The following is a 14,826-nucleotide window of genomic DNA, read 5'->3' as shown; positions in this document are numbered from 1 at the left end:
ATGAAAACAAATCCCTATAGGGAGGAACCAACCATAGCAACAAGTCAAACAGCAACCAAGAACCATTAACTGAATAATTTAACTGTTTTAACTCAATTTAACAAGAACACTGCAGGTTGACAGCACCGAGGCGGGTGTCCGGTGTCCCCAAGTGGATTCAGAGAAATGGATTTATCGGTAAGAACCAAAATCCTCTTTTCTCTTTCATCCACTAGGGGACACTGGAACTTCTTCATATAGCTGGGGATGCCCCAAAGATACTCCCATGGGCGGGAGTGCTGTCTGTAGCCTGCAGAACCAAGCGTCCAAACCTTATATCCCTGGATGCAAATGTATCGAACTTGTAGAAACGAGTGAACGTGTGTGCAGATGACCACGTTGCCGCCCTGCAAAGTTGAGCAGTGAAAGCTCCTCTAGCCGCCACCCACAAAGCGCCCACTGATCTGGTGGTATGAGCACCTACCTGAAATGGAACTCTCTTACCCTTAGAGATATAAGCTTGTCTGATGGCAAATTGTATCCATCTGGCTAGGGTCTGCTTTGAAGCCGGCCAACCGGGCCCATCATACAGAACAAACAGAGAGTCAGACTTTCTAATAGAGAACGTAGCCTGTACATAAATCCTCAAGGCTCTGACCACATCCAAAGACAAATCCCCCTCCGCAGATCCCTGGAAGGAGGGAACAACAATGGGCTGGTTAATGTGGAAACCAGAAACCACCATAGGTAGAAACTCTGCTCTTGTACGGAGCTCTGCTCTGTCCTCATGAAAAACGAGGAAAGGACTCTTACATGACAGAGATCCCAACTCTGAGACCCTTCTTCCTGATGCCAAAGCTAATAACAGAGTAACTTTCCAGGATATATATTTAAGATCCGCCATCTCTAACGGCTTGATAATTGCAGATTTCAGAAATTCGAGCACTAAATTTGGATCCCACGGGGCCGTGGGAGGCCGAAACAGTGGTTGGATTCTCAACACACCCTGCAAAAATGTCTGGACCTCCTGCAAGGACGCCAGACATTGTTGAAATGGAATAGAGAGGGCCGAGAATTGTACCTTCAAGGATCCCAACCTCAAACCTCCGTCTAGCCCAGCTTGGAGAAATCGTAAAAGTCTATAGAGGCGGAATTCCTTGGAGCTCCACCCCTTAGAGTGACACCAGTCCATATACTTCTTCCATATTCTATAATAATGTGTCGCAGTGACTGGTTTCCGTGCAGCTAGCATTGTGGGGATAGCCAATTTCGGAATACCCTTGCTTCTTAGAATCCTGGTCTTATTAGCCACGCCGTCAAACCTAGACAGGTCAGGTCTGGGTGAAGGAATGGGCCTTGTGATAACAGGTCCTCCCTCTGACGCAGGCTCCAAGGCTCATCCGCCAGAAGTCCCATCAAGTCTGAGTACCAACTCCTGCGAGGCAAATTCGGTGCTATTAGAATCACCCACACTCTTTCCTTTTTCACCTTCTTTAACACTCTCTGTATGAGGAGAAATGGCGGAAAGATGTATACCAGATCGTATGACCATGGAATCGCCAGCGCGTCCACTGCTTCTGCTGCTGGTTCCCGCGTTCTGGCCACATACCTTGGTAACTGATGGTTGTTTCGAGAGGTCATTAAGTCTATCTGTGGTAGACCCCACCGTTGCACTACTATCTCGAAAACCTGTGGGTGTAGCCACCACTCCCCAGGATGCATATCTTGGCGACTGAGATAGTCCACTTCCCAATTTTCCACTCCTGGTATGAAGACTGCGGACAGGATTATGCTGCACTTTTCTGTCCAGGACAGGATTTTTGTGGCTTCCTTTAAAGCCATGCGGCTCTTTGTTCCTCCCTGACGGTTTATGTAGGCCATTGCCGTCACATTGTCTGACTGTACTCTCACGTGTTGCGCCCTCACTAGTTCTTCCACCAGAAGAAGAGCATTATAGATGGCTCTTACCACCAGAATATTTATTGGAAGACTGCTCTCCTGTGGTGACCATCTTCACTGAAATTGATGGTTCTCCAGTACTGTTCTCCATTACTGCTCCCCATCTGTTGTCAGAATCTTCCAATCCCAGACTCAAACCTCTTTCCAGCCGCAAGGTTCCTATGGACTGACCACCAAATTAACGAGGTCCTGGTCTGGGGCAACAAGCGAATCCTTCGATGGAGAAGCCAGTGCATGCCTGCCCCTTGGGCAATCGGATTCATCTGAGAAGTCCTGGAATGGAGCCTGACGTATTGGATTGCTTCGAAAGATGCCACCATCTTTTCCAGAAGCTTTACACAAAGATGCAGTGAGACCGTCTGGTTCCCCTGATATCTTGAATCTTGTCTTCTGGGAGAAACACCTTCAGATGTATTGTATCTAAAATGAGACTCAGGAATTGAATCCTCTGTGTTGGTTGAAGGATGGATTTCTTGAAATTCACAATCCAGCCGTGTCGAATCAGAAATTGTTGAGCCTTGATTAAAAGGTCATCCATATGGGATTATCGTTACCCCTAACGATCTCAACTTCACGACCATTATAGCTATGATTTTTGTGAAGACTCTCGGGGCTGATGATAAGCCGAATGGTAGGGCTCTGAACTGGTAATGATTCTTGTCCACTGAAAATCGTAAACAGGCTTGATGTGGGGTCCAAATTGGAACATGAAGGTTTGCATCCTTTATGTCCATGGCCACCATAAACTTCTCTTGTTCCAGTCCTGCAATAACCGACTGAATTGACTCCATCTTGAACCTGTAAACATTCAGGAACTGATTTAAAACTTTTAAATTGAGGATTGGTCTGACAGACCCATCCAGTGTTGGCACTACAAAAAGATTTGAATAAAATCCCATTCCTCTTTGAGAAGGCGGGACTGGTAAAATGACTTCTATCTGAACTAACTTTTGAATTGCAGTTTCTAATGCCCTCGTTTTCTGAGGACACAGAGGAAGCCCTGTTGTAAAGAACTGACTGTGAGGGCGTTGTAGAAAATCTATTTGGTATCCCTGGGAGATAATCCTGTTGACCCAGACTTCTGGGGAGGTTTCGGCCCAGGTGTCCCGAAACCTTTCCAGCCGTGCGCCCACCGAAGGAGACCGTCATGCCACGCTCTTGTCGGCAGGTTTAGGATCCTGCTTCTTGGTTGTAGCTTGGGAGTGGCTTTTACCTCTGTTTCCGCAAGCCTGAGCGCCATAACCTCTTCCTCTGGCCCGAAAGGATTGAAACCTAAAAGAATTAAACACCAGCCCCAAATAATTTCTTCGGAATGGTGGTGTGGTCCGGATACGTGGTAGGTAGAAAAGTAGACTTCCCTGCTGTTGTCTGAGAAATCCAAAAGAGCGTCCAAATAGCGTCTCTCCTACAAAGGGGATCACTTCAACTGCCTTTTTGGAGTCAGAATCCACTTGCCATTCTCTGAGCCATAGAATTCCTCTAGCCGATATGGCCGAAGCCAAGATGCGTGATGCTATTCTGCTAGCATCCTTTACGGCCTGGCAAATATGTCGCCAACTCGGGAATATGCTCCGCAAGTCTAACTACCTCCTCCTGGCTGTTATCTTCCTCTACAGCCTGAACAATACGAACAGCCCATGCTACAATAGCCCTGGTAACCCAAGCAGTAACAATCGTAGGCCTGCGTGATGCACCAGCCGCTACAAAAATAGATTTTAGTGCTTGTGCTGTGTCAACCTTACGATCTGACGTATCCTTTAAAGTAGTCACGTTTGATATCGGCAAGATTGTCTTTTTTGACAATCTAGCCAGTGAGGCATCCATAATCTGCGGAACCTCCCACTTAGACATGACAGTTTTTGGTAGAGGGTAATTGGCCTCGAACTTCTTTGGAATTTGGAAGCGTTTATCAGTCTGCTTCCATGCTTCTCCCATTTGAACCTGTAGAGTCTGAGGAATTGGAAAAAACGCTGCTAGTGGTTTTTGCGACTCAAATTAAAACCTTCAGGTTCCTTAACTTCTTCTTCTTTGAAGTTAAGGACCTGTTTCACAGCCTCAATAAGAGAATCTAATCCCTTAACTTCAGAGTCCTCCTCCTGCGGACTGACATCCAATATTTTTTCTACTGACTCACCTTCCTCCTCATCAATTACAAGACCCTCCTCCGACTCTTCCTGTAGGATCGGAAGTGGTCTCATCACTGTCTTTTCTACTTGTGCGGGCAGAGTCATTCTAATTAAGAATTCCTCCATAGTCTTGGAAAACCCTGCTGCCCATTCTAAATGCTGCCTGCGGGATTCCGCCACCTCTCTGGAAACATCAGCTAGGGCACCTTCCCATGATGCTGACTGACTACTACTCCCAGGTTGGGCGTCCATTCCTAAACATGAGTCGCACACCCCGGCACTGCCAACATTAGTGCTCTTCTTACCGCACTTTGAACATACATAACAGGTCTTGGTGGTCTTAACTAGTGCTTTTGACATGTTTGACATACATGCCACCAACAGTCAGCAGTGCTTTCACCCTATTAAAGTAGGAAGAGAAAGACCATAGGGGTATAGGGAGCAAGTAAAACTGGAGATACACAGCTGGAACTTGTAAAGCGAAACGGAATTTGCTGCGCTATATAAGAAACTGTTAATAAATAAATAAAAATACTAAAAAACTAAAAATTTCAACCAGCCTTACGTCTGCAATCCTCACAGCACCAACTGTTAAAACAGCTTGGGTTGACTGTATTGTAATTCTGTTGCTCCTCCTCCTCAGGACCTTTCAGTAGAGTCCTTTGGATAACAAAGAAAAGCACTTAGGGGGTCATTCCGAGTTGATCGCTCGCTAGCGTTTTGCAGCCATGCAAACGCATAGTCGCCGCCCACTGGGGAGTGTATTTTAGCTTTGCAAGTGTGCGAACGCCTGTGCAGCCGAGCACTACAAAAATAGTTTGTTCAGTTTCTGAGTAGGTCTGAACTTACTCAGCCGCTGCGATCACTTCAACCTGTCCGGTCCCGGAACTGACATCAGACACCCGCCCTGCAAACGCTTGGACACGCCTGTGTTTTTCCAACCACTCCCTGAAAACGGTCAGTTGACACCCATAAACGCCTTCTTCCTGTCAATCTTCTTGCGATCGGCTGTGCGAATGGATTCTTCGTTAAATCCATCGGGCAGAAACGATCCGCTTTGTACCCGTACAACGCGCCTGCGCAATGCGGTGCATGCGCAGTAGTGACCGGATTGCTGCGCTGCGAAAAACAATCAGGTTGGAATGACCCCCTTAGTTCTTTCTTCAAGAGATTCAGCAGCAGCAGCAAAGCTTTTGTCTAGCAACCCAGTAGAATTTTGCTCCTCTGTGATTGGTCAGGGATGGATCCCCTCAGAGAGACTGCATCTGCGCACCTTCTAAAAACCAATATGGCCGTAAATTAAATTTATGTGTACATCATTAAAATCCCTCAGAGAGATAGCTGTGCGCCCTTGTCCGCCGCTGTACTCGGTGATCAGCCCCAACGCCTTCCTGAGCGGCTCTTTCCAATGCGCCAGACTGTTAGTAATGAATAGAGCCGCCGAGTCCCTACTCCCTGCAGTTAACTCCGTGGCTATCAGTGTACGGGTGCCCAATGCCTACTCCCCCCATGCACCCTTACGACAGTGCGTGGCTACGGGAATATGGAAAGGGGATCGCTTCTGTAAATAAACTGTGCTCTCCCCTGCAGCTCTTATCAGGTAACGTGCAAACAACGGCGCCGAGCGTCTCTCCTCAGCTCTGCGTAAGCTACTCATAGTTGCTGCCGCTGCTGTCTCCTGAGAGAGATGCCGACCCCTTCAGTCAGGGTCTTTGTCTCTCGAATATATGGAAGCTTTTGCCTTCCTTTAAAATAGGCTGACTCGGCCCCAGTGCTTGTTTTGATAAGAATTATTCTAAGTGGAGAAGGAGCTCCTTTCTTCTGTGCTACTCCTCCTAGTACAATTTTTCAAACTGAGGGATGGGGGGCGTGAAGGGGGAGGAGCCGGCTGTGCATCATTTTTTAGGTTAGCTTGTGCCAACTCTGGTCTGCAAACTTCACACCCCAGCTGTATGAAGAAGTTCCAGTGTTCCCTAGTGGATGAAAGAGAAATATGGTTGTACTGAGCACCACAAGAACATATTACATAATGACAAAGGGGGACATTTACTAAGCAGTGATAAGAGCGGAGAAGTGAGCCAGTGGAGAAGTTTCCCCATCAACCAATCAGCAGTTCTGTATAATTGTATAGTATGAAAATTATAGATGTTACTTCAGTGCTGATTGGTTGCCATGGGCACTTCCCCACTGGCTCACTTCTCCGCTCTTATCACTGCTTAGTAAATGTCCCCCAAAGACGGCTGTTTCTCACATAATAGCAAAAAGTTACAACAGCAGGTAATACCACAAAGCATTATAACGAGTTCAGACACCACATACTGTATAACGTAGATGCACATTTGCCTACTTGGAAAGTGACACCAGTGCCAGAAGCAAGTATGCAGCCGCAGAATGGAGAAGGGAGGAGGGGGACAGGGCCATGTGGTGGGGGTGGAGGGGTTGCAGAGCAGGACAACGAAGCGGGACAGAGTGGAGACTAGGACAGAGTGTGGGTGGGGCAGTGCTGAGTGGTGGGCGGGACAGAGTGGAGCAGTGGACAGAGGGGGGCATGCAAGAACAAAGTGGGGGGACAGAATGGGTCCACAAGGGAGCTTTAAGAGCCAAGCAGAGCAGGGGCAGGTCCCTTTACTCGTTATTTAATAGAGATAGATAGAAAAAGTTATGGAGCTAAATGTAATAGGCTGCGAGAAGTCAGAGGTGCGGGACTTTGTGCGAGAATGCCCATATTTTTGAGGCGGCAATCATTTATACGGCTCATCGCAGACTATTACATTTAGTAAGAAAGAAAGAAACCAGGCGTGCGCTTGACCATACACAATAAAAATATTACAAGTTTAATAAACATATAACTCTCAGGATATACTGAGAGTCTCCGCTTGGTGTATATCGGTAATTATACCCAGTCATTGAAATTTTTATGCACTCCAGAGGCCTTCTTATTTATATAGTGAATATATCAGCCACGCCAATACAATACTAGGTGTTTCAGGCTGAATACGATTTATTTTTAATGTGTCCAGTATGTTTTAATTTATGTCTACTTAGTGTTATATGTTTATTAAACTTGTAATATTTTTATTGTGTATGGTCAAGCGCATGCCTGGATTATTTCTCTCTTCTTGGTTTGTCAATAGAAGAGGCTGGCTGCCTCTTCACCAGGTGGCTGCTAACCATCAGATATATTAACTCATCTGTCTGCACAGGCGCCAATAGACCCTTTTAATTATTTTTCTATTACATTTAGTGCTTGATGTCCAAGTAATTTAACAGATAGATAATAGGGATAAGATGTAAATGTGATCGGCGTCTGTACTTTGGGGAAAAAAAGTTTTGGCATGTGAATTTGTCACATTAAAAAAAATCTGCAAAGCTCACAGAAGTAGCCTGCACAGATGGCCAATAAGTTTAACCCACTATTGTGAGATATTTTACCAAAGGTGTAAATGTGTATTAGAAATACGCTGCACCGTACATCTTATATAACTCCCTCCAATTCTGTACTTTCCACCAGGCTTATTCATTTCCTCACACATCCGTTGTAATACAGCCAGATTAATGATGAGGCAGGTGGAGCTGCAGCTCCAGGCTCCCCAGGAAAATGGGCCCCACCGAATCCACTAATGGGTGAACAGGGAAAAAAATTACTTGCCACCACCATCAGCTGCATGAAGCCACACCCATTCAACCGTGGCAGCCCCAAGTCATGGCCGCCGCATATGAAGCCCCACCTATCCCATAGCCAAAACTCCACCCATTCATAGTGGCAGCTGTGCAGAGAAATTATAAAAATGTCAGAGCTACTAGGGTGGAACTGCAGAGGCTGAAATCAACATGCATATCCAAAGTATCATCCCACAGTTCTGTGTAATATCTGGCACTGATGCTGTGTGTGTGCTTGTGATTTTACCTTGAGACTGGGTTACAGCCATGTCTGTGTATGGGGTGTAAAAGGGGTTGGGTTCGAAACGGTTGTGATGCCGGCGGTCATAATACCGACTGAGGCATTCTGATGGTGAGAATTCCGACAGGGGAAAGGTAAGTATACTTACCTTCCACCAATGCTTCCCTAACCCTCTGTTCCCGCAGCCTAAACCTAATGCCCCGCCCCCTCCCGCATCCTAAACCTATCCCTCCCTGGGGTTCCCAATCCTAACCCCACCCCCCTCCCCGCAGCCTAAACCTAACCCTCCCTGGGGTGGCCAATCCTAAACCCCCCCCCCTCCAAGCAGCCTAACCCTAACCTTCCCCCGCTACCTAATCCTAACACCCTACCACCACCACTTGCGGCCTACCTCTCTGGCAGCCAAGCAATCAGACGTTCGGGATCCCAGCTGTTGGGTTACTGGCGTCTGCATTCCGAGTAGTGTTGGGATCCCGACCATCTGGATCCGATCCAGATCCTGTGTAAAAGTAGAGTTATGGTGCTCCAGCCAATCGGCTCACAACTGTCATTTTTCAAAAACGACAGTTACAAGCTGATTGGATGGAGCACCATTTAGCATACGCAGTGAGTTTTAGGGGGATATCCAATTACCAGTGAATTAACATCGGGTCTTTTTTCCAATGTTTCACCGATTTTTATTTTTTTACAGGCTATCCAATACGGATCGCCCGGGGGGAAAAAACGCTGACCTTCCGAAAACACACAGGTTCAGTGAAACGTGTGTATTTTTGGTAGAAACAGCCCTGTTCGCATGAAAACGAGGCTGTTTCCGGGGATTTGGTTTTGCCTGCCTGAGGTGATCCCCGATCACCGAGGCGACCTGCAGTGTCCCTTGCCCGCCGCAGCAGGGAGGGCGCCACGGCCCAGGAGCCAGCAATGGGCACTTATCATGGTGCAGAAGCCGCGGCAGCACCACGACCATCCCCATCTTTCCCCACCCCCGGTCACATGAGGAGCAGTCATGTGACCGGAGGGAGCTGGAACTGCAGTGCTGCACCGGGAGCTGTCAGGAGCCAGCACCCAGTGCAGCATCAGGTAACCCCTGATAAGCCGCTGCTCGTGCCGTCTTATCAGGGCTAATAGGATAGCCCCCACGCGCCAATTAGCCCCGGTAAATTACAGCGGCTAATTGGATATCCCCCACAAACTTGTTGTGTTTGATAAAACTTGTTGATAAATAAACCACTTATGGGCTCATTTATCGATGAGTGATAAATTTCACTGTGAGTGATAAATTGCACCAGCCAATCAGCAACTAACTGTAATTTTTCAAATACAGTCTGTAACATGGTAGTTAGAAAATGATTGCCTGGTGCAATTTATCACTCATTGATAAATGAGCTCAATAATCCGAAGCCATTTCAACTGAGTGGCACTGATTTTTTAATTGGTAGAATCTGTGCCGTAAGGAACTTTCTAATTCTGTACTGAGATTACAGGGGCTGATGTATCAATCAGTGAAGAATGGATTAGTGAACCAGTGGGGAACTTGAAATAGCAACCAATCAGCTTTGACTTCGCATTTAGCACGTAATTCTATATAACGATAAGTAGAAGCTGATTGGTTGCTATAGGCAACATCTACACTAATCCACAGGGCCGTCTTTTCGTATGGGCTCAATGGGCAGTTGCCCAAGGGCCCCAGGAGTATAAGGGCCCCAGGCTGATAGCTGAGGGTCCCCTCTTTCCAGGGGTACCAGATTTTTTAAAATCAGCCCTGGGGAACCGGAGATATCCGACTTCAAAGCAATGGTCCCCATCCAAACATGTTAATTGCTTTTCCCAGCCAGATATCTCGGGCTCTGTCTGACTTAGAGTTGTTCGGAGGATATACACCAAAAGCTGGGACTCTCCCCTTTCACTGGGCATTAGCAGCTTATCTCTCCTATGCCCAGAACCAGAGATAACAGCCTTCCAGCAGCTGGTCCCTGCTCCAGCTCCACATGCCTGGTATGCAGTTTTATAAATTCGTTGGTGGATTGCTCTGGCTCCTGATCTCTAATCCCTAAATCCCCAGTACATCCTGAAAGGTGGGACTCTCTAGTTTTATATCCCATTGGAAGCTAAGAAATCTATTTCCAGGAATTTGAGATATCTGCAGTCAAGCGAGCCGCCCTCTCACCAGAAAATTATGAATATTAAGCCCACTCCACTATCTACCCCTCCCCTGCGTATTAAACACCCCCTACCGCCCGGGAAGACAAGTACTGGGGCCCCTTCATTCAGCCCAATGCCCCCTTCTACAGTTTAGTGTTCTCCCTCCTACTCCATCTCCCACCATCTGTGCAGTAAAGTAGTAATTAGCAGAAATTACTGCTCCAGGTCCCACATGCTTAACGGAAGATAGAGCACCCCCTACCGCCCGCGGGACATCAAAGCTGCCGCTGATAGCACCCCCCACCCCTACTGCTGGAGGATGGGTAGGGGCCCAGTGCATGCTGTTAAGACGGTCCTGCTAATCCACTCTTTTCAGTGATTGACACATGATTGATGCATCAGCCCCCTTAGTCTGCTGTCACCTGACTGATCCCTGGCTGCTGGCACTGCATGCAATTCCCGGGAGCAGCAGGGCTGCCCGCACAGAATGACGGCTGGGTGACCCACACACAGAAGACTGGCACGCTCTGGGTAATGACCGAAGCTGAGCGCAGCGGGGTCTCACCTCTGCTCCTGGGGGCACCCTGCTGTCGCCGAGCCGCTGTCTCTCTGCCTCCTGCCTCTCGTACAGGGTGGCCGGGCCCCGCGTGTGGGGATGCACGGGGGTCTGGACACAGGCCGCGGCTAGCACGCAGTCCCGGTGAGACCTCGCCATGGTGTCCGGCGTCGCCGCCTGGTAACTACCCGCTGCTGCCTGGTAACCGCAGACGCTACGGGGCGCGGGAGGGGACAGGAAGCTGAGAGCGCGGGCAGCGGGGCGGCACCTGGGACTGGGAGACAAAGCGGTTTATAGTAATTATAACCCCGTCACCATCTGGCGTGTGGGTTACCTAGCTGCAGGAGACGGGAGCCTCAGAGCGGACACTGTCCTTACATCTCTATGGCTCAGTCATTAAATACAGTACAGCACAGAGATGTATAAAACATGCTGCTGCCCCATCACTCTCCATAACAACCCTCCTTCCTTATGCTCACACTTCTGCCTACTGTTATGTCCCATGGGAACAGATGTACTGCAGGTGACTGTCAGACTCCATTATACATTTATTATCTGTATTTCATGTAATCATAAATAATTGTTTCTGAACTGGTAGCTTGTGCGCTCTCATACAAAGCCCTCCTCTCCTGAGGAAAGCCAGATGCATATTATACCAGGCACAAAGGCAGAGCCGGCCATAGGCAAGCTAGGCAATTGCCTAGGGCATTTGATATGCCTAGGGGCATCAGCAGCTTCTGCTGATTAAAATGATATGCGGCAAGCCTATATTCTGTGTGTAGCATGTCATATGCAGAAACAGCCAGTCTCACACAGTATATATGCATGTTGCATATCATTTTAATCAGCAGAAGCGGATTGTGCATCCTAGCGACATAGCACTGCAAATAAGATGCATTTTTATTAAAACAAATGTGCCCGACTTTAGCATTGAGGCAAGATTTATGAGGACACATCTGTATTCAAGCAGAGGCAGAGGTCACAGTGTTAGTGTGAGTGTTGTGTGCATGTGAGTGGGTTGGTTGTGCTGTAGTGTTCGGAATATGTGTAAGCAACATTATGTGTGTCATGTAAAAATGCATTAATAATGTGCAACATATGTGTAACAGGGTACTACTGTATGTGTGTCATGTGTATAAGGGCATTAATAATGTGCGGCATATGTGTAACAGGGTACTACTGTATGTGTGTCATTATGCGTATAGGGGCACTAATAATGTGCAACAAGTGTGTAGGGGGCACTATGTGTGTCATTATGTGTATAAGGGCATTAATAATGTGCGGCATATGTGTAAGGGACATTACGTGTAAAAGGACATTAATAAAGGTTGTCATAATGTGTAAGGCGCATTATGTTTATAAGGACATTAAAAATGTGTCTCATATGTGTAAGGGGCATTACTGTGTCGCATTATGTGTATAAGGTGCTCTACTATGTGGCGTTGCGTATAGAAAGGGCACTACTGTGTCATCGAATGTGAATAAAGAGCAATAGGGTGTGGTGTAATGTGAATAAGGAGCAATTCAGTGTGCTGTAATGTGAATAAGGGGATCTACTGTGAGGAGTAACGTTTATAAGGTAAAGTGATACTACTGTGGGATGTAATATGAATTATGGACACTATCGCATGATCAAATGTGAATAAAGTTGCAGTACTGAGTGGTGTAATTGGAATTGGGGTTAGTATTGTGTGGCCATGCCCCTTGCCAGCAAAAACACACCCCTTTTTGGGCTGTGCGCCAAATGTGCGAACTGTTCCTATTTAAAATATAGGGGGTACAAACCCCAAAATAAGGACTGCTATGGATGAGGGGTGATGGTGCTGGGAAAGAGGTGCAAGGTCAGAGGCGGAACCAGCGGTGGTTCTAGGGGGCACCAGCCAAAATCTTGCCTAGGGCATCATATTGGCTAGGGCCGGCTCTGCACAAAGGCCTAGCTGCTGTGATAGCAGGGGGTGCAGCTCCAGCAGTTAGAGGGGCTCCTAAAACATTGAATGAGTGACATAATATTACTCATCCAGTGTTTTTTAAACTCTGATCATGGAGCCCAGCCACTGATGTGCTTAACTGACTGTTTCTGTGAAGTGTCTGTGATATGGTGGTACTTGGGAGAGTAAGGTGCTTGCCTATAATGACACAGTCCAGTGCCATAGCTCTAGTCTAGGGCTGTGTACACACTATCCAGTGTGCACCTGACATGTCATACAAGCAACAACTCGTATGATATATCGGTCACATCGGACAGTGTGTACTGGAGATATTGTACACTGCTCAAAAAAAATAAGAATTTACTTACCGATAATTCTATTTCTCGGAGTCCGTAGTGGATGCTGGGGTTCCTGAAAGGACCATGGGGAATAGCGGCTCCGCAGGAGACAGGGCACAAAAAGTAAAGCTTTCCGATCAGGTGGTGTGCACTGGCTCCTCCCCCTATGACCCTCCTCCAAGCCTCAGTTAGGTACTGTGCCCGGACGAGCGTACACAATAAGGGAGGAATTTTGAATCCCGGGTAAGACTCATACCAGCCACACCAATCACACCGTACAACTTGTGATCAAACCCAGTTAACAGTATGATAACAGAGGAGCCTCTGAAAGATGGCTTCCTAAACAATAACCCGAATTAGTTAACAATAACTATGTACAATTATTGCAGATAATCCGCACTTGGGATGGGCGCCCAGCATCCACTACGGACTCCGAGAAATAGAATTATCGGTAAGTAAATTCTTATTTTCTCTATCGTCCTAGTGGATGCTGGGGTTCCTGAAAGGACCATGGGGATTATACCAAAGCTCCCAAACGGGCGGGAGAGTGCGGATGACTCTGCAGCACCGAATGAGAGAACTCCAGGTCCTCCTTAGCCAGAGTATCAAATTTGTAAAATTTTACAAACGTGTTCTCCCCTGACCACGTAGCTGCTCGGCAAAGTTGTAATGCCGAGACCCCTCGGGCAGCCGCCCAAGATGAGCCCACCTTCCTTGTGGAGTGGGCCTTTACAGATTTAGGCTGTGGCAGGCCTGCCACAGAATGTGCAAGTTGGATTGTGCTACAGATCCAACGAGCAATCGTCTGCTTAGACGCAGGAGCACCCATCTTGTTGGGTGCATACAATATAAACAACGAGTCAGATTTTCTGACTCCAGCTGTCCTTGCAATATATATTTTTAATGCTCTGACAACGTCCAGTAACTTGGAGTCCTCCAAGTCACTTGTAGCCGCAGGCACTACAATAGGCTGGTTCAGATGAAATGCTGACACCACCTTAGGGAGAAAATGCGGACGAGTCCGCAGTTCTGCCCTGTCCGAATGGAAAATCAGATATGGGCTTTTGTAAGATAAAGCTGCCAGTTCTGACACTCTCCTGGCCGAAGCCAGGGCTAGTAACATGGTCACTTTCCATGTGAGATATTTTAAATCCACCTTTTTTAGTGGTTCAAACCAATGAGATTTTAGAAATTCCAAAACCACATTGAGATCCCACGGTGCCACTGGAGGCACCACAGGAGGCTGTATATGCAGCACTCCCTTAACAAAAGTCTGGACTTCAGGAACTGAAGCCAATTCTTTTTGAAAGAAAATCGACAGGGCCGAAATTTGAACCTTAATAGATCCCAATTTGAGACCCATAGACAATCCTGATTGCAGGAAATGTAGGAATCGACCCAGTTGAAATTCCTCCGTCGGAGCACTCCGATCCTCGCACCACGCAACATATCTTCGCCAAATGCGGTGATAGTGTTGCACGGTTACTTCCTTCCTTGCTTTAATCAAAGTAGGAATGACTTCTTCCGGCATGCCTTTTTCCTTTAGGATCCGGCGTTCAACCGCCATGCCGTCAAACGCAGCCGCGGTAAGTCTTGAAACAGACAGGGACCCTGCTGAAGCAAGTCCCTCCTTAGAGGTAGAGGCCACGGATCTTCCGTGATCATCTCTTGAAGTTCCGGGTACCAAGTCCTTCTTGGCCAATCCGGAACCACTAGTATCGTTCTTACGCCTCTTTGCCGTATAATTCTCAATACTTTTGGTATGAGAGGCAGAGGAGGAAACACATACACCGACTGGTACACCCAAGGCGTTACCAGCGCGTCCACAGCTATTGCCTGCGGATCTCTTGACCTGGCGCAATACCTGTCCAGTTTTTTGTTGAGGCGAGACGCCATCATG

At 47.4% G+C, this 14,826-nt stretch overlaps 1 protein-coding gene across 4 annotated transcripts in view; it reads right to left on the bottom strand.

The window, feature by feature from the left end:
- Positions 1 to 10,895, bottom strand: part of FAM161A (FAM161 centrosomal protein A) — a 74,331-nt gene extending 63,436 nt beyond the window's left edge. The window contains exon 1 of one of the 4 annotated variants that reach the window (XM_063918490.1): positions 10,670 to 10,895. In XM_063918490.1, coding sequence (XP_063774560.1) covers positions 10,670 to 10,819 — 150 coding nt within the window. In that variant the 5' untranslated portion in view covers positions 10,820 to 10,895. The remainder of the gene's footprint in view (positions 1 to 10,669) is intronic. The other 3 variants (XM_063918487.1, XM_063918488.1, XM_063918489.1) reach the window with 3 other exon arrangements.
- Between the last annotated feature and the right edge of the window lie 3,931 nt (positions 10,896 to 14,826).

This window comes from Pseudophryne corroboree, chromosome 4 (genome assembly GCF_028390025.1).
Source record: "Pseudophryne corroboree isolate aPseCor3 chromosome 4, aPseCor3.hap2, whole genome shotgun sequence".
Lineage (NCBI taxonomy): Eukaryota > Metazoa > Chordata > Amphibia > Anura > Myobatrachidae > Pseudophryne > Pseudophryne corroboree.
This window is presented reverse-complemented; position numbering and strand designations above follow the sequence as displayed.